General features: G+C 44.1%; 1 protein-coding gene across 1 annotated transcript in view; it reads right to left on the bottom strand.

The window, feature by feature from the left end:
* GPR156 (G protein-coupled receptor 156) overlaps nucleotides 1–21,862 on the bottom strand; it is a 78,707-nt gene that overhangs the window by 20,786 nt on the left and 36,059 nt on the right. Inside the window, exons 7-8 of the mRNA XM_030205099.1 lie at nucleotides 21,617–21,853; nucleotides 4,858–5,019 (exon numbers count right to left, since the gene is read on the bottom strand). Coding sequence (XP_030060959.1) covers nucleotides 4,858–5,019; nucleotides 21,617–21,853 — 399 coding nt within the window. The remainder of the gene's footprint in view (nucleotides 1–4,857; nucleotides 5,020–21,616; nucleotides 21,854–21,862) is intronic.

The raw sequence follows: 21,862 nt of genomic DNA, 5'->3' as shown, positions 1-21,862 counted from the left end.
ACAGAGTACTTATTTGTAGCTGGGGCAATGGAGGGTTAAGTGACTTGCCCAGAGTCACAAGGAGCTGCAGTGGGAATTGAACCCAGTTCCCCAGGATCAAACTCCGCTGCACTAACCACTAGGCTTCTCCTCCACTCACGTGATCCTGAAACAAGCACCCCATGCTGAAACATGGATCCATGTTAAAGTTCTTGACTGAATTGGTTTAATAAAGACAACCCTCAGTGGATTCCTTTTTCTGTGGGTTTTTTTTGTGTGTATTTATTTGGAAGGCCTATTCTTCATAGGCAGGATAATGCAGGCACACATGGTAACCTTCTCTGCGGGTGGCCTGCCTGGATGCGCTCTTCCTAGCTTGATTAAAACAGCATCCACAGCCAATCAGGGTCGGAGTCCTGCTTCCCGCTCAGAGAACATCACCAGTCTCCTCAGTTCTTTCTTTTTTGATTTCCACGATGGACATTGCTATCTTGTTGAGAAAGAAAGGGCTGAACCGCATATTTCAAAAGATCGAACAGAGTGGCGCCGACCCAAAACGCCAAAATTTGTTACTGGCAGGTTCATTAGCAGGAAGCACTTCCTCTGCTGTGCATACCATGGGCTCCCTAGGAGTACTGAATGCATCTGGCACCACTGAGCCTGCCCCTCAGGGGACTCTTTTACATACTCTGGCTCACAGTGCTAATATCTCTAAACCGCAAAAGGGAAAATCCCTGAAAGCTGCGCGCCTTAAACACACTAAACAGCTGCTCCTAAATTTGACACCACCTGCAAAGACATTGCAGCTACAAGCACTAGCAAAGAAATCTTCCTCTGTTTCTGTTCGTTGAAAAGGTCCTGGAGTCTCTACATCCTCATCAGGCCCGGTTACCAGTGAATCTCAGCCACCAACTAAAAAGATCACAAAAGTGAGTAAATCGAAACACCTCTTGGAGGAACTGCAGCCTCTCTCTCAAGAACCGTCAATTCCACCTCCAGTTTCCTTGAGTATGGCTCTACAAGCTACTCAGATGACGTCTCTTTATTGCTGCAGCTTTCTCAAAAGTATTGCAACAGCCATCTCCAACTCAATTTCCTCTTCAACCACACTGTCATTCTGCACCTCTACCAGCACCTCACGCTCCATCACTGGTACCTTGCCTTCGTTGAAGCCTAGGAGCCCTTCCCTGCCACCCCACCAATGGAAATATTCTTCCCGGGGTCCTATAGAAGTCTTTTCTTCAGAAGAAGAACCTTTAGTCCAGCCAGACGCTGAACAACCTTCCACATCTTCCATCAACCAACAGCAGTCAGAACCTGCAAAACCTGACACTCCTGAGGATATTAGCTATGCTAAATTTATCCAAAAATTGCTTAGGGATCTAGCATCAGGAGCAGAAACAAAACCGCCTTGAATTAATCCACACCATATATTTGTTCAGACTGGAATCGGCTAACGCAAAAAGGTGGGAAAATGTGGGATACAAATGTAACAAATAAATAAAACGTCTTCTATGAACAAAGAAGACTTTCCAAAGCATTCTTAAGGCTGTGGATTCACCCTCTGGTCCTGTTGTAGTTACTATTCACAATTTGGCAAAATCCATATGCTCAGCACCTATTTCCAAAAGACTGGATGAAAATATAAAGTCCAATCTGTTCCAGGACATGAAAAGGCTCAACTCCCTCATCATTCGATGTTTTTTGAGATGGTAATAAATAAATCATATATATTTAAGATCTCATCCTCTTTACCTTCCAGAGAAAGAGCCAAAAACTCTTGATGCAGTAGGAAGGAAAGTTTTCTTAGCTGTAGTGCTAGCTTCCAGGATTGCAGCTCACCAACTACAAATTTTGCATTACCAGCATTCTAAACTATATGCCACATTGGAGACAGTTAACACTCCTCTACCTGAACCATTCACTAGCTTCTGATCTACAATGGATCACATTTCAACTCATCACAAACAATTTATTTATTTGTTGCATTTGTAACCCACATTTTCCCACCTATTTGCAGACTCTAAAGGAGGATTGTGCTTGGGTATGAGCTATATTTGCCAAGTTTGATATGCAGGTCCACAAAAAGTCACTTTCATATTCACAAGAAAGAAGCTGACAAATACGGATGTCTGTTATAACTTAAGGTTTTTCAGTTACTCTGCCTAACATACACAGTGTGATTTCTGTAGTGTAATACTTTTGCATGTAGCATTTGTGTTAAATTATACGCTAAAGAATATATGCAAAAAAGAATGACATGAAGGGGGTCTTTTATTAAGGTACCTTAGCGTTTTTAGCTCACACTAAAAATCATCTGCAGCTAAATGCTGAGACGCCCATAGGACTATAACGGGCGTCTTAGTGTTTAGCACCAGCTAAAAACACTAGTGCACCTTAGTAAAAGGTCCCCTAAATGAGAATGTAAAGTAAGAAATCAGCAGTAGGAGTTGGGGGGGGGGGGGGGGTTGTGGAAAGGCTGTGAAAATCGTGTCTATGTACATGTCAAGCGAGTGTCTTGGCTTTGTGCTTAGAAAATCTGCAGCTTTTTAGGGATGTGTGTCCATTTGAAATGACATTTCTTGTATTGTTTTTCACCGAAAATGACAGGGAAAATGGACATTTATTTTCTGTGTCATCAATAGCATAGACTATTCTATAACAGGGTGCACTACTGATAATATTTATATCCCTCCTTTACCCAAAGCAGGTATTGCGCCCCCCCCCCCCCCCCAAAAAAAAAAAAAAAAGAAAATGGAAACAAACCTGAATGAAGCAAAAAGTCCTGTACCACAGGAAACTAAACAGTTTTGGGCCTACATACCTCTAAAGATTATTTATATTTAGTTAATAAAGATTTCTTTACATTTTGTTCCTATGTAGACAGCTTCTACTGAGCCTCAACCAACTTTCCAATTGCATGAAGTAAACAAGAAACATTGGGCTCCTTTTACAAAGCGGTGCTGATTAGCGAGCACTGAATGCGAAGAAGCCCATGGGAACTGAATAGGCTTCTTCGCATTCAGTGCACCGCTAAGCAGTAGCAGTGCTTTGTAAAAGGTGCCCATTGTAAGCTGGTTTAAAAACATATCCAGTGATGTCTTCTGAAAGAATTCTCCAGACAATTAAGTATACATTCAGTATGTCAGCCTAGCTAAAAGGTAATGCTTAAAAATAGTATCAGTTTTGAATGCCACTATCTTTTTAATTATTCAGGAGTATCCTAGTAACTGATATGTGGTGGCATTTGCTTTAAAATCATCTTTCTGTCTCCGTTATCATTTTATCATCTCAGACTACTTGATCAGCAATTTCTGACATCTGGTATATCATAAACTGAGCTCTAAATACAACAGAAAACAGGTTTTCTATATAGGTGTGGAATGCATTTGCTTTTTGCAGGGTTTGTTTACTGGAGCTATGAAGGGGTTCCCCCTCCCCCTGGGTCACCATACTTTGGGAGAGAGTTTTATAGGGGGCCCTATTCAATCCTAGCTATGCCACTATTGGTGAATATGGACCCTCTGGGGCCAGCTTCCCTTGTCCCATCTGTTCTAGTCAATGTCAGCCCACCCTCCCTCCACTCAACAGCTTGGCTTTTTTTTTTTTTTTTTTAATTATGACAACCTCAGAGGAATAACAGCCAAAGAAGCCTCTTCTTATGGTGCTTTGGGGTTTTCACAGCAATGACAATAGCCTAGGGGGGAGGGGTTTTGGTTAACTCAGAGCAGAGAATAACATGGGGGCTAGTAGCAGTGCCTCTTCAAAGACAAGGGTGTGTTAGGGCCTGTCTTCATCCCAGCCGTGGTCCTTGGAGCTTTGGTATGTCCCACTTTGGTATGTACTGTTCTAGCAGGATGAAAAAGATGAAATTCTTACCTGTTAATTTCCTTTCTTTCAGTCATTCCAGACCAGTCCAGGACCCTCTCCAAACGGATCTCAAGGTGTTTCCTACTGGTGGCTCCTGAGATTGTCTCCTAGGTCTGATAAGACTGGGAGCCTGATCACTGCTGCTTATAATGCCAATGCTATGCATTAAGACTGGGCTGTAAGGCTGCATTGTAGGGCTGCATGGTCAGGCCATGCTGCTGGCAGCACTGTAAGGCTTAAGTGTAAGGCAACACATTAAGGCTGCACTATAAAATGACATGCTAAAGCTGTGGTGTAAAGATGGTGCTATAAGTTTGTACTTAAAGGTGGCACTGTATTGTACCAATGTAATATTGCTCTATATTCCTTGTTCATTACACTGTAACTTAGGGCCCTGTTTACTAAGGTGCACTCGCGTTTTTAGTATGTGCTAAAAATTAGCATGCGCTAACGCTAGTGACACTATTGGAATATATGGGCATCTTTAGCATTTAGCGCATGCTAAAAACGCTAGTGCACTTTAGTAAACAGGGCCCTTAGTCTTGTTCTATAAAATTAAATTATAATGCTTTCAAGTGTTGCAGATATGTTTTGTCAATACTATACTGGCAAATTCCAAGACAGTACTGCACTTTGTATCACTGATGACATCACTCAATTGTCAGTGTTCTCTGCCTCCAGCTATTGGTAGGAGAATAACCTCACATCTGGACTGGTCTAGTAGGGATCAAAGAAAAAAAATTAGCAGGCAAGAAAAAAAATGTCACCTTTGGATCAATTCTCACCAGCAGATTCATTATAGTGATTTCTTTCTTCCCCCTAGAGCCAATTCCATCCAAGCATGGATTTTAATCCACGAATCCTTGTAAAAGATGGCAGAAATAGAGAATGGAAGGGTACAAATGGATTCTAACTTACGATACCCACATAGTTGTATAGATGAGGTTAACACAGGATGATACCCATAGATACGTAACTAGATAAACTGTTCACTGTGCGGGAGATTACCTCAGTCAGGAGTCGTTTCATGGAGTTATTCTCCCCCAGCAGATGGTAGATTTGCTCATCACTGTACATGGAGCGGAAGCTCTTGCTGGGGCTATTGAAATATTTGGACATCTGATTCATGCTATGGTTTTGGTCCTCCTTAAACTGCTTCCATTGTATCAGCTGTGGAGGATAAGATCTGGTTTTAGTCTCCTGTTGTATATGTTCTTCCAATGAAATAATTACTAAAGGCCAAAACCTATTAGAGGTGGGCTTCCCAAACACTACCCTCTGCCACTGCCCTTTTTCCTGTGGGGAGAAATACATGTAGTGTTGACCATATGTGTACTTTCCTCCACAGAAAGGGTGAAAGAGGAAGAAGCAGAAGCACTGTTGCAAGTAAAACTTACATTTATATACAGAAAACCTTCTGAAAATTACCTCCTAAAGGTTTTACTGGTGTGAGGCTGATTGTTCATGGAAGACCAGTAAGTTGTTACACTTGTTAACATGAATTATATCATTATTAGTAAATTGTCCATAATATAATGGAATTGGTGCAAAAATAGTGCACATGTAAACCGCATTAATGTCGGCTGTGGGTTACCATAAATCACCCTCTAAGGTTCGATTCCCACAGCAGCTCCTTGTGACAGGGGCGTAGTCAGACCTCGACGGGAGGTGGGGGTGGGAGCACATTTTGGCCCACCTCACCGCCGCCGTCCTCCCGCCACCAGTTCCGCCCGCCCCCGTGGCCGCTACTGCCTTCCCGCCGCCGCCCCCTCACCGCCACTGTGAAAGTACCTTGGCTGACGGGGGTCCCAACCCCCGCCAGTTAAAACATTTGTCCTTTGCTGGTCTCACATTGCCTGGTGCCCTATCCTGTTTTCAGTCACTGTGCATGTTGGTTTTAATGAAACTGAGCGTGTACAGTTACTGAAAATAGGACAGGGCGTCAGTCAATGTGAGACCAGCGTGGGACAAACGCTTTCGCTAGTGGGGGTTGTGGACCCTCGCCAGCCAAACCGGGGGGCCAAGGGCCCCATGACCCCCCCATAGCTACGTCACTGCCTTGTGACTCTGGACAAGTCACTTAACCCTCCATTGCCCCAGGTACAAATAAGTACCTGTATATACTATGTAAACCATTTTGAATATAGTTGCAAAAACCACAGAAAGGTGGTATATCAAGTCCCATTCCCTTTTGGGTGAAGATATAAAGAGCAATCAAACGGTTTTAAAATGCAAGAACCACAGAATAGTATTTCCCCAAAAACCTGCATGCTGATTAGAACACTAGGGGCCAATGTTCAGTCCAACGCTATCCGACTAAAGATAACCAGATAAGTTATCTTTAACCAAATATTTTAAAAGATATCCAAATAAGTCAGTGCATCTGATCATAGCTGGTTGAAGATATCCAAGTGTCTTAGGCTTGCTGTATCTGTGGCCAACTTATCAAGATAACTTTAACTGGATAGTTAGTGGCTGAATAGAGCTACTAGCTGGCTAAGCTTGAAACCTGCCCTTGCCACATTTCCAACTCCTAATTTTAAACAGATAACTTTTGTTAGGACATCTCAAGTTCCATCCTAAAGTAATTTGTTCAGGAGCAGGACAATTTAAAAATAAACATTTATCAGATCAACTCCTGACATTAGCGGAATGCATGTTTTTGACTATCTAGCCCCATGTTTTTTAATCGACTTTTTACCACAGTAGGAGTGGGGAGAAGCGGCAGCAGCTGAAAGGTGACCATTAGGAAGTTTCAGCTAGCGAGAAAGTCACTGCTGGAGTGATTGAGGGCACTTCATGCCAATCCAAAAATTCTGCTGCCTGAAGTGACCGCCTCACTTCGCCTAATGATAGGGCCACCCCTGAAAGCATTCATACTGAGGACTTTACTATTTTACCCATGATTTTGATTTAGGATCAAAACCTCATGCATTAAATAATAGCCCAGTATATTCAACGATCATAATAGGTTACAAAAAAACCCCAAAACACACACAACACAATATCACAAACTACACAAAGCAAACAATTATTACAATATTATCATAAAGTGTCAGTGTATCATCTACCTGATTACATAACATATGTACCTTGCTCTAAGAGTTGGAGTAAGCAAGTGAAAACAGAAAAGTCTTAAGCCTCTTCCTAAATTCTACTGTGTTGGTAATTAATTGCAGATTCAAAGGTAATGCATTCCAGAGTACTGGACCCATAATGGAAAAATATGTTCAGAAGTCTCAGACCTGTTTCTAACATGGTACATCCAACAGGCATTGATTTATTGACCTCAAAGCTCGAGATGATTTATATATTCTTAATGATGGTGCTATAACATCAGGGACTTCATTATTGAGTGCTCTGTGTACCAGAAATAAGATCTTAAATCTTATCTGATTCACAATAGGAGCTAATTCAATGCTTGCAGCAACGGTGAAAGATTAACATAGCACAAGTTGTGGTGGTATTTGCCAAAAAGATTTCTACAGTCATCATGGTTGAGACAGTACAGATAGGTTGTAGCATTCACTGACAGGTACCTGTCTACAGCAAGGGAGCCATCTTGTGTTGTACAAGACTGATTTGCTTTTACTGATCTATCATACTATTATGCAGTGCTTTTTTTGTGCCGGTACAGCGTACCGGCACCTTTTTTCCCCAGGGCTGGCTCACCTGCCCACCCTCAGCTTCCCGATAGCTCTCCTTTCCGTTTCTGCTGCCACCCTGCGTTTAAATCTTTTATTTTACATCAAGTTGCAGTGGCAGCAGTGAAAGCAGCAGGCTCGCCTCCAGCCTTCCCTTCCCTCTCAGTGCCCCGCCTTCTTCTGATGTATTTCCTGTTTCCACGAGGGCGGGACACTGAGAGGGAAGGGAAGGCTGGATGAGAGCTTGCTGTTTTCACTGCCGCTGCAACTTAAGGTAAAATAGATTTAAATGCAGGGCGGTGGCAGGAACAGAAGGGAGGGCTATCGGGAAGCTGAGGGCGGCAGGTGGGGCTGGGGTTGGAACTGGAACTTGGGGGCTGAAAAGGGGGGCAGGTGGAGGCTGGGGTGAGTCACTGGACATGGATGAGAGGGAAGGATAGGGGGCAAAGGAGAATCGCTGGACATGGAAGGGAGGGCAGGAGAAATGCTGGACATGAATGGAAGAGAGGGAAGACAGAGAAAGTAGAAATGCTGGACATGAATGGAGGGGAGGGAAGACGGAGGAAGTAGAAATGCTGGACATGAATGGAGGAGAGGGAAAACAGAGGAGGAGATGCACATGGATTTAGGAGAGGAGAAATTCTGGACACAGATGAAGGGGAGGGAAGACAGAGGAAGGATATGCACATGGATTGAGGAAAGGGGAGAGACTTGAAATGCTGGACATGGATGGAGGGGAGGGAAGATAGAGGAAGTGAGATGAACATGGATGGAGGGGAGGGGAGGGGAGAGGAGAAATGCTGAACATGGATGGAAGGGAGGGAAGACAGAGGAGGAGATGCACATGGATTTAGGGGAGGAGAAATTCTGGACATGGATGGAGGGGAAGGGAGAGTTGAAATTAGAGAGCTGCACAGGAATGGGGTTCATGGGAATCCCGAGGGATTCTCACAGGGACGGAAGCAGTTCTGCGGGGTTCCCACGGGGACGGAAGCAGTTCTGCGGGGTTCCCGTGGAAGTGTAAGCTGCACCTGCACCAGCCTCTCATCTACCGAGTACCACGTTCTTTGAGTGCTGTCTCCTCCTCCTCCTCCTCTTCTTCCTTGATTTAACAGCACAAATGTGGAAAGTCTTCCATTAAGGAGGTGGTAGAGACACAAATGATGACGGAATTCAAGGCATGGGATGAACACAGAGGATCTCTAATTAGAAAATGGAAGTTATAAAAAACCTAACCTTAAATGGTTGAATGTGTGTGGATGTGTCAAGTGACGTTTAGATGACGACTCTGGCTGTGATGAACTAGGGCTGATACTGGGCAGACTTGTATGGTCTGTGTCTCATATATGGAAATCTGGTTTAGGATGGATTGGAAAGGGCTTAGACAGCAACTTCAGTAGCTGGAACATAAGGACAGTGCTGGACAGATTTTTACGGTCTGTGTCCCACAAATGAGAAGACAAATAGACTGGAGTGGGCTTCAACAGCAACTCCAGCATTTGGAACATAAGGATAGGGCCAGATAGACTTCTATGCTCTATGATCCAGAAACACGAAAGAAAGACCGTAATCAAGTATATAATATTACACTCATTGATTTAATCATGAATTGATAATGAGTGTGACTATTGGGCAGACTGGATAGACCGTTCAGGTCTTTATTTGCTGTCACTTACTATGTTACAATTAATCCTCTTTGCTCCCGGGCTGATGCGCAGACCTCAGCTCTGTCACAGGCATGAGCATCGGATGTCACCTGACCTACTGGCACATGCATGTGGTGACCTCTCAACACACAGTGCCAGTAAATCAGAGACAAATCTTACATGTGAACACCAGAGTGTTCCACGTTTCAACTTCTATTCCTTCCTTGCCTACAGTGCTGTGGCTCAAATCCAGAGAGAGACTGAGGGAGGTGACTGGAATTTTCTTTTATGTACCATTAAATTCTTACGGGGATGGGTTAAATTTTTGCGGGGATGGGTAAGATTTCTGTCCCCGTGCAACTTTCTAGTTGAAATGCTGAATATGGATGGAGGGGAGGGAAGAGGGGATGTGAGATGGACATGAATGCAGGGGAGGGAAGAAAAAAGTTGGGCATGGATGGATGAGAGGGAAGAGAGAGGAAGGAGATGCATACTGATGGAGATGAGGGAAAGGGGAAAGAGGAGAAAAACTGCACAGGGATGGAGAAAATAGGCAAAAGCTGGATCCACTCTATACCTCCTCCAGTCAAGTCCGCAGAGGACCCAGCTTTTACCTATGGATGTAGGGCAAGAAATGAAGAAGAAAGGAGGAAAGTAAAGAAATAAATGGAAAGGAAGCCCTGGAAACAGAGTTAAGATAACAGACAGAGAGCAGCAGAAATCAGAGACTGGGACCAACATGATCAGAAAAACAAAGTCGCCAGACAAAAAAGATAGAAAAAAATCATTTTATTTTCATTTTAGTGTTTGGAATATGTCCAATTTGAGAATTTACATCTGCTGTCTTATTTTGCACTGCGTATACTGGCGCTGTAACAGCTTATAGAAATTATTTATAATGAAAAAACAGAAAAGCACAAGTTATTTTTTTCTCCTATACTGGTATAATGTTTTCAATGATACCTGTTTATATGTGCCATGGCTGGTATAAGGGGTGTGGCTACCATGGAGTGGAGCCATAGATGTGACCCCACCCATAATGAGTACTGGTACTTTTCCCTGTAAAAAAAGCACTGCTGTTACACACTTGCTGGCAGTAGTATAGCCATTGGGAGGCCTTGGGGGCCCCAAATTTGGGTTTGGACCCCCAAGGTCTGCTGGTATGGCTGGCAGGGGTCCACAAGCCCTGCCAGCAAAAGCTTTCCTGCAGCGATATTCATCGGTGCATTGTCTACCCTGCTTTCCCCTCCCTGTGCATGTGCTGTTTTTTTAATGAACTTGAGCATGCGTGAGCTTCGTGTATGCTCAATTTCACTAAAACCCAGCATGCACACCAGAGCACAAAATCAGGGCATGCAGCATGGCACGGAGTATCATCAAGTTTTAAAATTCTTATTTGGCATAATTCTTTCTTTTTTTAAGGCAATATTAATCAGGTTCTGAAACTCTTTAAGCCAAGTGAAAAGGTTTAATCTATTGATAATGAACAGGCAGTGAAGAAAAAAGGGGTCTAATAAGAGCAGAGCTGCCAAATGATCCAACCCAGTTCTACAGCGGAGACTTACTTTTTGACTAGTCCTGCTTTTGAACTTACATCTCAAAGCAGTGTGAGATTTATAGCCCTTGATTCTACCCACTGCAAATCCCATAATGCATCAACTTAGGGTTACCAAAAACACAGGATTGCCTTAAAATCTCCCTTATGTTTTATTAAAACTTGCTATACCACTCTAGCTGCCGTGGAAGAGCACAGCAGGTGTACAATCTAAAAACAATTAGAAAAAGAAAAGGAACTCCTTTAATGATAGGAAAGATATGAATTCAAAACTGGAGAAAGCGAGAGAGTAAAAAAAACAAACAAGAGAAGGTTTCAGAGGTCCTTACTGTATCACACTGGGCTTTCTGACGAAGTTTGGTCTCCAAAGACTTGTTTATAGAGCCAGGTCTTCAAATTAGTCTTGAAAACTTAAGTGAAATGTCACTGCAAAGAGGAAGGGGTATTCCAAATGTGGGGAGATAGGAAGAAAAAGGCACAGTGTCTAGTAGTTTCTAATTGGCAAATTTTGGGCTAGGGAGCACTAGGCAATGATCATTTATAGAACAAAGAACTCTAGAAGGAGAATAGGGTATGGTAACATGGGAAAGGTAATCGGGAGAACCAATCCTAAAAGCCTTAAAAGTTAAGAGAGCTATTTTGTAAGTAATCCAGTATTCAACAGGAAGCCAGTGTAGGCATTTGAGCAAAGGAGTGATGTGGTCTGATCGATGGGCTCGGTAAAGGAGTCTGATGGCAAAGATTTTCAGTGGCTGTAGTTTTTTTTTTTAAGAGTGGAGTGTGGTAGACCATTATAAATGATGTTACAGTAATCTAAACATGCAGTAATTAAAGAGAAGATGAGGGTATGAAAATTGTTATGATCAAAGAAGCAGCAAACTGCCTGCAACTGATGAAAGGGAAGAGTCCAGAATTAATCCTCCTGGGGAGGTGAGCTCAGAGGAGACTAGTTAGTTGCGGAGGAATTTCAACCACCCAGGCACAGATGAGTCTCCAAAAAAAAGGAGTAGGGGACGGCGGCTCTTCTCAAACAATGGAGACGTGTGGATGGATTGAAAGCTTTATTGCAAAAACATCAAATTCGACTCGACACAGCAGCTGTGTTTCGGCGCCTGAGTGCCTGCTTCAGGAGTCTTATGATGCTAATTATAATGTCAATGTAGATGGAAAATATAGATAAGAAATTTCGTTATCAAATATGTACACAAACGGGGTATCAAACATAACCTGAATGAGAAAAACAAACAAAAATCTTCATGAGCTGCAAATAGCGGTCTCTGAAGTAGCACGTTTAAGAGGTGATAAAATCGTACTCCTCGGAATATGTACATGCATATACATACTAAGTGGTGGTGATACCCTAATCAGTATCTAAAATATCATCTACATACAGTGGTGATAATCAAGTATCATAACACGTGATATAGAAAAAAAACATCGGTCTAATTTGAAATACATATGGTATACATAATGTTAGCGTGAAGAAAACTGGATCCTGTGCAGACTATGTTGTGAAGGAAAAGGGGGAAGCAGAAATCCACCTGTCTTACCCAAAATCACAATACTGTTAAAAGCACAGAAAAAAAGAACACTGTAAAAACAAAGTTCCTTACAGTGGTAATGTCTCCTACCAAAAAAAGGAAACAAAAAAATCAAAAAAGACATCTGTTCATTTGGTATGGAAAAAGAGCAAATTCGTAGGCATAAAATGAAGAGTCATTATATCAACAGGGGAAGAAATATATAGAGATGAAACAAAAGCACATTCAGTAATAAACATAAACTGAAGAGGCATTAGTAAAATAAACAAGAAAAAAAGGGGGTATCTATGCTCTACTGCAATGTTGGAGTCAAAATGAAACCATAATATGAAATAATAGGGGTGAGTCAGAGCAAACCTCCGTGATATAACATCTCATTAGTAAAAAAAAACTTTTAAAAATATATCTATGATCTACTACTACGTTGATTACAGTTATGAGAGTGAGTAAAAATGTCTCGACAATGCCTCTAATTTACTAGAGCATAACAATAAAAGCATCTTTAAAAATAGCAGATGGTTTACCTAAAGAAAAGCAAACGCTTATGCTCACATTTCCGTGCTAAATGCTGTCGGTTAGAAAAGCTGCCAAATGAAAGTGTGCATGTGCAATTGATTGCCTTTTTACCCATGCTATAATGTCATAGTAAGCAAGTGATATAATAACCTGACGTGTGCTCAAAACCATAGTAAAAAGGGGGACTAATAGAATATAAAAAAGTACTGCGTGATATAGCGTCTGGCAGGAGTTATGCAGGTGGATTCATTGTGATAGCACCATATGAAAGAGAGAGAGAGCAATAAAAAATATATACAATTGTGTGAATCAAAAGTGCCATGATGCACTGTATCTCAAGCAAACCAAACAGCAATAAATATACATTAAAATTATAAATAAGAAAAACAGGCTGGGATAAAATTGCATACACAAAGCGCATAAGATGTAATGTAATACATTATAATTCTATAAATAACCACATTTGAGTGTCTTAATGGTAAGATGCCCTCTATTAGGCATATACATCTTTCAATAAATATTACTTTCATAAACAAGGTTCTTATGAAAACATACGGTCTGATGAGATAGGGTCTTGTATGTGTCAAAATCTATAAGGAAATACTGGGAAAAGTAACCAAAGTATTCACAAGCGATAGGTTAATGTCTAATAATCTTATAAATACTGATAGATCCAGTTTAGCATTTAGACCTGTGGAACAGTGCTCAATTCGAAAATAAACCTTTGTTCCTGCTGTAGTAAAATATTATCAATGTCTCCTCTCCACCATGGTGCTTTCACTAGTTTGAATATAAGAAAACTGAGATCTGCAAAGATGTGGGAGAAGTCATAACAATGTGGAGTGGCCTAGTGGTTAGAGCACTGGTCTTGCAATCCAGAGGTGGCTGGCTCAAATCCCACTGCTGCTCCTTGTGATCTTGGGCAAGTCACTTAACCCTCCATTGCCTCAGGTACAAACTTAGATTGTGAGCCCTCCAGGGACAGGGAAATGCCCAGTGTACCTGAATGTAATTCACCTTGAGCTACTACTGGAAAAGGTGAGCAAAAATCTAAATTTAAAAAAAAAAAGTTTTACTAGGGGTGCCATCGTGTTGCCTCTCCTGATGTTGCTTCTGTGTTCAATCATCCTTGTTTTGATCTTCCTGATAGTTTTATCCACATAGATAAGCTTACAAGGGCATAGGATGAGATATATTACACCTTCTCTATTACAATCAATCAGAGTTATGTCTCAAGGGATAAGCCTTCTTTCTACATGGATGAATAAACACAGTAATTGACACAGATGATGAGCATACTGAACAAGATCGGCAGAAATGTCCTGAAGTGGGTGGTACTGCGGGCAGTACAGGAGGAAGAGCAGAGGGGGCCATGATCTCTTTGATGTTTTTACTACAAGTATGGGCTACAGTCAGCCATTTATCTTGAAAGCAGCGATGCTTCTTCAATATGTGCCATTGTTTTCATATTATTTGTTACATTTGTATCCCACATTTTCCCACCTATTTGTAGGCTCAATGTGGCTTACATAGTAAGCCAGACACCCAATTTTGGGTGGGCCTGGGCCAAAGATGGGTGGGCAGAAGAACTCCGCCCTGACCCACAAGTGATTTGGTGCCACTCTCTCTCGCCTGCATGCCATATGGTCTCTCAAACATCCTCCCTCCCCTGCATACCTTTTAAATAGCAGATTTTCACCGGCAGCAAGCAGCAATTAATACACACTGCTCATGCTGGCCCCACAACCTTCCCTCTGAGGCAACATCCTGTTTCCGCATAATTGGTAATACATCAGAGGGATGGCTGTAGGGCCGGTGCAAACAACATGTATCAGGTATGCAGGAGGGACAGTTGTTGGGAGTTTTCGGCTGGTGGGGCTTGGGGATCCCTGCCAGCCACATCATAGGTGTGCTGCTACTGGGTGGGCATGAGACCAAAGTGGGTGGGCCTGGGCCCACCCAGGCCCACCCTTGGCTACGCCACTGCCGGAGAGGTGTTTGCAGACTCCGGTGAGAACAAATACAAACTGATGTTGTGGTAAGATGAAGTTCATGTGGCATAGCCACATTAGGGAAACGTACATCAGAAGAGTTGCGTTTTGTCCATTACGTACTTTAGTTTTGTTGTGTTGCAGGGATCAGGCATTTAAGTTGGATCGGTGGGGTATGCCTTTTTGAACAGGTTAGTCAACCAGGCCTTTAATGGAACAAGTAACTAACGGGCTGCACATACTGCAGCAGGACATGTTTAGCCACTCCTACCCTAGTTAACATTTAATCATCTCTCTGACCTCATGTGCAACTTTCTTTAAATTAGTCTCCTTATTTTCTAAATCCTCTTACTCTTTTACCTATCTGTATCTTCCATCTTTGATTATACCCTACGCTGTCTATTTTAAATGTTCTATTAAGTATTGTGTTGGCATTGTAAGTAGTATACTATGTTGTACCTTTTTTTTGTTATTTGAATATTTTTACTGCTGTAAACAGGTTAGGGCTCTTAAGCTTGAGGAAAGACAACTGAGAGAGGATATAATTGAAGTTTATAAAATCATGAGTGGGGTGGAACGGTTAAATACAAGAGAACACCCCATGAAACTAATAACCAGCAGACTGAAAACAAATCATTGAAAAAGTTCTTATTTTTTTTAAGCAGCATATAGTTAAGTTGTGAAATATATTGCCAGAGGATGGTGTCAAGGCAACCAACATAGCAGCATTCAAAAGAGGATTGGATATGTTCCTGGAGGAAAAGTCCCCCCCCCCCCAAAAAAAAAAATTATTAGCCAGATAAACTTAGGAAAGCCATTATTCATCCCTAAAAATGAATTATGGGAAATAAACCTAGTTTTTCAGACCTGCTGGGTACTTGTGGTCTATCTGGTTTATGTTAGAGCAGCATACTGGGTTCGATGGACCTTGGTCTGACATCATGGCTTATCTTATGTTCCCTCTGAAACTTGATATAGGTTCTTGCAGACTTGTGTACCTAATTTTTATGCAGCTAGCATACATAGACTTGACAATGCAAACTACATTCTATTTTCCAGTCACTCCTTATCAAGTTCTTTAGCTAGTCTGGTAATCAGGCGTAGGCAGTGGTGTGCTGGAGCCGGCTCGCACCAGCTTGCAAGAGCCGGTTGTTAACTTTGCTCGGCTCTTGCGAGCCGGTTGTTGAAACGCGCGAGCCAGCTCTCCTCCCTCCCTCCCTCCGGATCCGGTCCCGGTCCCTCACGTCAGCGACCTCACGAATTCTTCAGGGCAGGCAGTTTAGCCTGCCCGCTGCAAGCGCTGACTCTCCCCCGCTGGTGCTGCAGGTTTGCGCTTTAAAAATGGCCGCTGAGACTTCCAGAGGTGGCCTCGCGAGACTTCTGCTGAAGTCTTGGAGGCCGCCCTTGTAAGTCTCGGCGGCCATTTTGAAGCGCGAACCTGCAGCGCCAGCGGGGGAGAGTCAGCGCTTGCAGCGGGCAGGCGAGATTCCCTGCCCTGAAGAATTCATCAGGTCACTGACATGAGGGACCGGGACCGGATCTGGAGGGAGGGAGGGAGGAGGGAGGGAAGAGAATTCGCCAAACAACTCGGGAGGTGGTGGCAGGGGAGAGAAGGGAGTCGCTGGGCATCGCTGGGCATAGGTGCATGCAGGGCAGGGCAGGGGACAGGAGGGTCACTGGACATGGGTGGATGGAGGGCAGGGGAGAGGAGGGTCACTGCTGGACATGGGTGAATGGAGGGCAGGGGAGAGGAGGGTCACTGCTGGACATGGGTGGATGGAGGGCAGGGGAGAGGAGGGTCGCTGGGTATAGGTGCATGCAGGGCAGGGCATGGGCATGGAGGGCAGGGGACAGGAGGGTCACTGCTGGATATGGGGGCATGCAGGGCAGGGGAGAGGAGGGTCACTGGACATGGGTGGATGGAAGGCAGGGGAGAGGAGGGGAGAGAAAAGAAATGCTGGACATGGATGGAGGGGAGAGAAGAGTGAGGAAGGAGATGAGATGAGGGAAAAGGAAGAGAAAAACTGCACATAGATGAAGAAAATAGGCAGAAGCTGAGGACCAGAAATGAAGAAGAAAGGAGGAAAGGAAAGAAATAAATGGAAAGGAAGCCCTGGAAACGGAGTTAAGAGGACAGATAGCAGCAGAATCGGATACTGGGCCAGCATGATCAGAAAAACAGTCACCAGACAACAAAGGTAGAAAAAAATCATTTTATTTTCATTAAAGTGTTTGGAATATGTTCACTTTGAGAATCAGGTGCTCAACATTAAAAGTTTATATTTATTTACTTATTTATGGCATTTTATTGCACATTAAACATGAATTAGATTGGAACCTGGGATCATTTATTTTTTTTTCCTGGAGTAATGCATTGCCACCCCCACCCCCAGGCTCTCTCCCCGGCTATAGCCAGCTCTGCAATTTGGGGGGGCGCAGAGGGGGACTGGGGGGCGCAGAGGGGGACCGTGGAGAGAGCCTGTTAAACATTTACCAGCACACCACTGGGCGTAGGAACTGGATTGTTGCAGGGACAGAAGGTCTAGGAAGCCAGTTCTGACACTGTAGCTAGTACTGGAACCAAAATTTGAAGCTGAAGGTGGAACCAGAAGTACTAGAGCTTCTTGACAATATGAGACCATTCACTCCCCTGGAGAGCTTGTACAGCCTTTTAGAACCCCTTTTTCCTGACTGTAGCTAAATCCTGTTCATCGAGGGAATGGCCACTATGACCCTTAATTTCTTGGCCATTGCCAGTTCAAACCCCACTGGTACCTTTCCTTAACATGCCCAAAGTACAGACCATGACAGCAGATATATCATACAAACCTCTATTGAGAGGTTTGAAAATCTCAGGCTGCAGATATCAGGCTTCCTTCGCTCTTCATGCTTTGCAAGTAGCTCATCCCTATCAGCAGCTTTAGCCTTATCTATACCCCTGGTGATACAATTCATAGAGTAACCTCTATCTTGGAATCTCATGACCATAGGCAATACCTGTTGTTCGAATTCAGGATGTGCATACTTCCCCTATGAGAACTGTTATGAAGTCTACCTTTGCACCTGTATGTGAAGATCTGAACAGAACCCTATATGGGCTTTGTTAGAGAGCTCAGTAGGTAAAGGTGCACCAACTCTATGACAACACATACCCCACATCAGCAGCCATATCCATTATTTCTTTCCTAATACACACAGACACATCACCAACCATATCCCATTGTTTCTTCTTCAGGGCAGTCTTAACCACTAGACCAATGAGCACTGGCTCAGGGTGGCAACGATAAATGGCACCAGAATCCCCAGCCTCTGATATCACTACCAGCATCTCACCTGGTCCAGTTGTTAAGCCTTCTCTTCCCTGTCCCCTTTTCCCGTGGTCTAGCATCTCTCCCTCCCTCCCTCCTTCAGTTCAATATTTCTCCCCCCCTCTCTGCAGGTCTGGCATTGCACCCCTCTCCCACAGTATCTTTATGTAAGTTGCCAGCCCCCAGGTCTTCTCTCTGCCAAGTGCCACCCACAGGAAATAGCATCAGAGGAGTTAGGACATGGCAGAGGAAAGACTCAGGAGCTAGCCAAAGGCAACCTGTCTTTACAATGGTTGCTGGCAGCTCTCCCCATCTCACACATATGCCATCCAACTGTACTACACACACACACACACACACACACACACACACACACACACACACACACACACACACACACACCTTATCTGCTCCTCCCCAAGGCATACATTCACACACCACACAAGCCACAATCTATTCAGTCCTCCCTATAACACAAAGACACAGCCCCAATTATATCCATCCTCCCCTCTGTATAACACACACTCAACCACCCTCTGCCTATTTACCACAGCAACAGTCATACCCATCAGTTTCTCCATCATACAGACACCTCCCCATCACACCAGCAATATCTCATCAACTGCCTCCCATCACCCCCATACACTACCAGCTATATCCCCAAAAAGACACATATCCTTCCTGTGAGTATTCATTTAACAATCAATAGCTCTAATCTCAAGCACTTGAGATTCACTCCTTTTTTATGGTTATACTTCAAAAGGATGCTATAACATTTGAAGGTGTGTAATAATTACATCCAAGCATAAATCTCCATGGGACAGAAATAACTTTTTTTTCCACATAAGAAAAAATGTCACAGGACACATCTCCAAATTTGGCCATTAGCTGGAATTAGGAAATTTGCACAACTGAGGGCAAAATGCTTGCAACCTGATGGACAGATGATCAAAAGCCCCACGCTGTTTCAAACAGCGTTCTAAATAGCACTGGAACAGTGCAGGGCTTTATTGCACCTATGATCAGAGATAATTGCATGCAAATTTAAGCATGCAATTCTCTCTGATCATGGGGTAGAAGTGCGGGAGGATTGTGCCTCAGCATGTGCTCAGGCACAATCCTCCTGCACTTGTTTGACAGGTCTGGGCTGTCAAAAGCCCAGACCTGTCAAACACAGGGGCTGGAGGTCCATGGGACCACCAGACCCCAACTACCCCTGCCCCGAGCAAGGCAAAACGGGAGCTGGAGGCTGGGGATACGGTGGGTCTCCAGCCCCCCTAGCCCCCCCACCCCCAGCATTGGTAAAAGATCCCTGGTGGCCCAGTGGGTGACCGACAACCCCCCCCCCCCCCCCAGAGACAGGGGGCCGGAGGTCCGGCAAACCTTTGGTCCCCCCATACCCGTCCCTGACACAGGTTCGGGGGCGGGGGCTGGAGATACGGTTGGTAAGAGGTCCCTGGTGGCCCAGTGGGCAATGGTCAATCCCCCCACCCCCCCTACCTTGGGTGGAGGAGGGAAGTGGCCTCTCTCCTCTTCCTTTTGCCACCGCCTGCAAAATAGCAACACCCAGCCCAAGCCCCGCCCATCCCGATACACTGGGCAGGGCTGGGCGCCACCATTTTGCATGCAGCACCGATGGAAGAGAAGGGAAGCCACCTCCCTCCTCCAACCCAAGGTAAGGGGGTGGGGGGATTGACTGCGGCCCACTGGGCCACCAGGGACCTCTTACCTATGCTGGGGGGGGTTAGGGGGCTGGAGACCCACCAGATCTCCAGCAACCCCTGCAGCTGTGTCAGGGAGGAGGTCGGGGGACCTCCAGCCCCCTATTGCTGGGGGGAGGGGGGTCAGTTCTTGCTAGCATGCAAATGCATGCTGTACAGGGCTCACCATTCCTCCCCAATGGTCTGCAAACCCTAATGCCAGCTCCGAGCTGGCGTATGGTTTGCTGCGGCCAGTGTGCCAATCTTTGGCGCGCTGGTCGCTGTTCATTGGGGATGAATAGGTTTAGCATGCATTTGCATGCTACTTGCGCTGAGCCCTGTTTTGTATGCATCTGCATGCTAGTTGCGTTCAGAGCCCGCATGCGCATTGTTTCACATGCTTGGAGGCTCTGATCATGGGGCGGTAGCAAATGCAGGTGCTAGTAAGGCGCTAACAGTCTCTAGCGCCTGCGTTTGCTTCTGATCATCGGCCCATAAGTTTCAACATGGGGGCTGTTACGCGACTTGCTGAGCATCTCATACTGAGCGGTGGATGGGGAATCTAACAGATACAGGTGTGCTGGACTTAGGATCTGCAAAAGGCTGAAGTAGTCAAGAACTATATCTTGGTGCATATAAAGGTATGACTCTTTGTATAGTAAGTCTAATTGTGCACAAACCCCCAGAGTCTACACATGATGCTCAAAAGTGTGTGTCTATCTTACCTGAGCATCGAGCTGTTTAACTATTAATAACTGGGCTCTAACAACTAATTATTGCAGTTAATTGGCTACAATTAGGATTTGTGCGCTAATCTTGCTAAGTGCTATTCTATTAAGATCTGCATGCAAATTTTTTAGTGTGCAACTGAAAAGGGGGCGTGGCCATGGAAGGGGCATGGGCGGGTCAGAGGCGTTCACTAACGATATGTGCAGTATTATAGAAGTCAGAGGATCTGTGCCCAACTTGCACACCAGGAATTTCACCAGATTTCAGTTGGTGTAAATTCGCACGCCCAGAGTTGGGCACCGATTCTGACGCTAAGTACTATTCTATAAACGGCGTGCAACTCAAAGAGCGCTGTTTATAGAATCACGCCCAAATTTGTGTGCCATTTACTGAATCTAGTCCAAAATGGCAATGGTAAAACATATCAGTAAAATTCTAGAAAACTGGCAGTAGAAAAATATATTCACCTGTTGGTAACCCTGAGGAAATATCTAAAGGCTCTTAGGATTGTGTTATTATCTTTCCAGGACACTGGCAGCCAGTTACACTCATCCACTGAGAGCAATACAATTGGGATTCTGCACCACTGAAACCCCAAAGAGAAACACGACTTCTGAAAACCGAGTGTATCCGGATAACTTGTAACAGTCCTACATACTGCTGAGCTAAAAAAGCATGTAAAACGTACTTTCATTTCAATTTGTCTTCAATAGAAGATGCAATGATGGGGGAAGGGGATTCCCTACCCCATAGTTTACAATAACACTTTGTAGAGTTAATTTGAATATTTTCTACTGAAATATCACATGAAACAGATGCAAAGTCTAAGCTGAGCAGTTAATGTGAATAGAAGCATAGGAAATGACGACAGATAAAGACCATACAGTCCATCAAGTCTGCCCATCCATACTATCTACTACTCCTTCCTCTCCCTTAGAGATCCTATGTGTTTGTCCCCTCTTTCTTGAATTCAGATATAGTCTGTTTCCACCACCTCCACTGGGAGGCTGTTCCACACATCTACCACCCTTTCCATAAAGAATTATTTCTATGAATTACCCGAGTCTATCCCCTTTCACCTTCATACTATGTGTTCTGTCATATCTCTGTACTCACCATACATACTATTATTTTTACCTGTGGAATAAAGACGAAACAGTTGATGGTGGCAGTACAGATAAAGATGCCTCCTGAAGTAAGACCATAGACCACACTGGGCCAGGTGTGGAAGAATCGGGTCACCAAAAGGATACCACCAGCGGAAAGTACAACCAAGTTAACTCCAACCATGATAGTCGAAGACTGGTTCACAGGTGGGGAGCTCATATTGTCAGTCAGCCCTGCCAGGTACGTGCCATAGATCAACAAGATACCCTGCAAAGA

This window comes from Microcaecilia unicolor, chromosome 5, assembly GCF_901765095.1.
Source record: "Microcaecilia unicolor chromosome 5, aMicUni1.1, whole genome shotgun sequence".
Taxonomy (NCBI): domain Eukaryota; kingdom Metazoa; phylum Chordata; class Amphibia; order Gymnophiona; family Siphonopidae; genus Microcaecilia; species Microcaecilia unicolor.
Note: the sequence above shows the minus strand (reverse complement) of the source record. Positions and strands in the feature narration are given on the sequence as shown.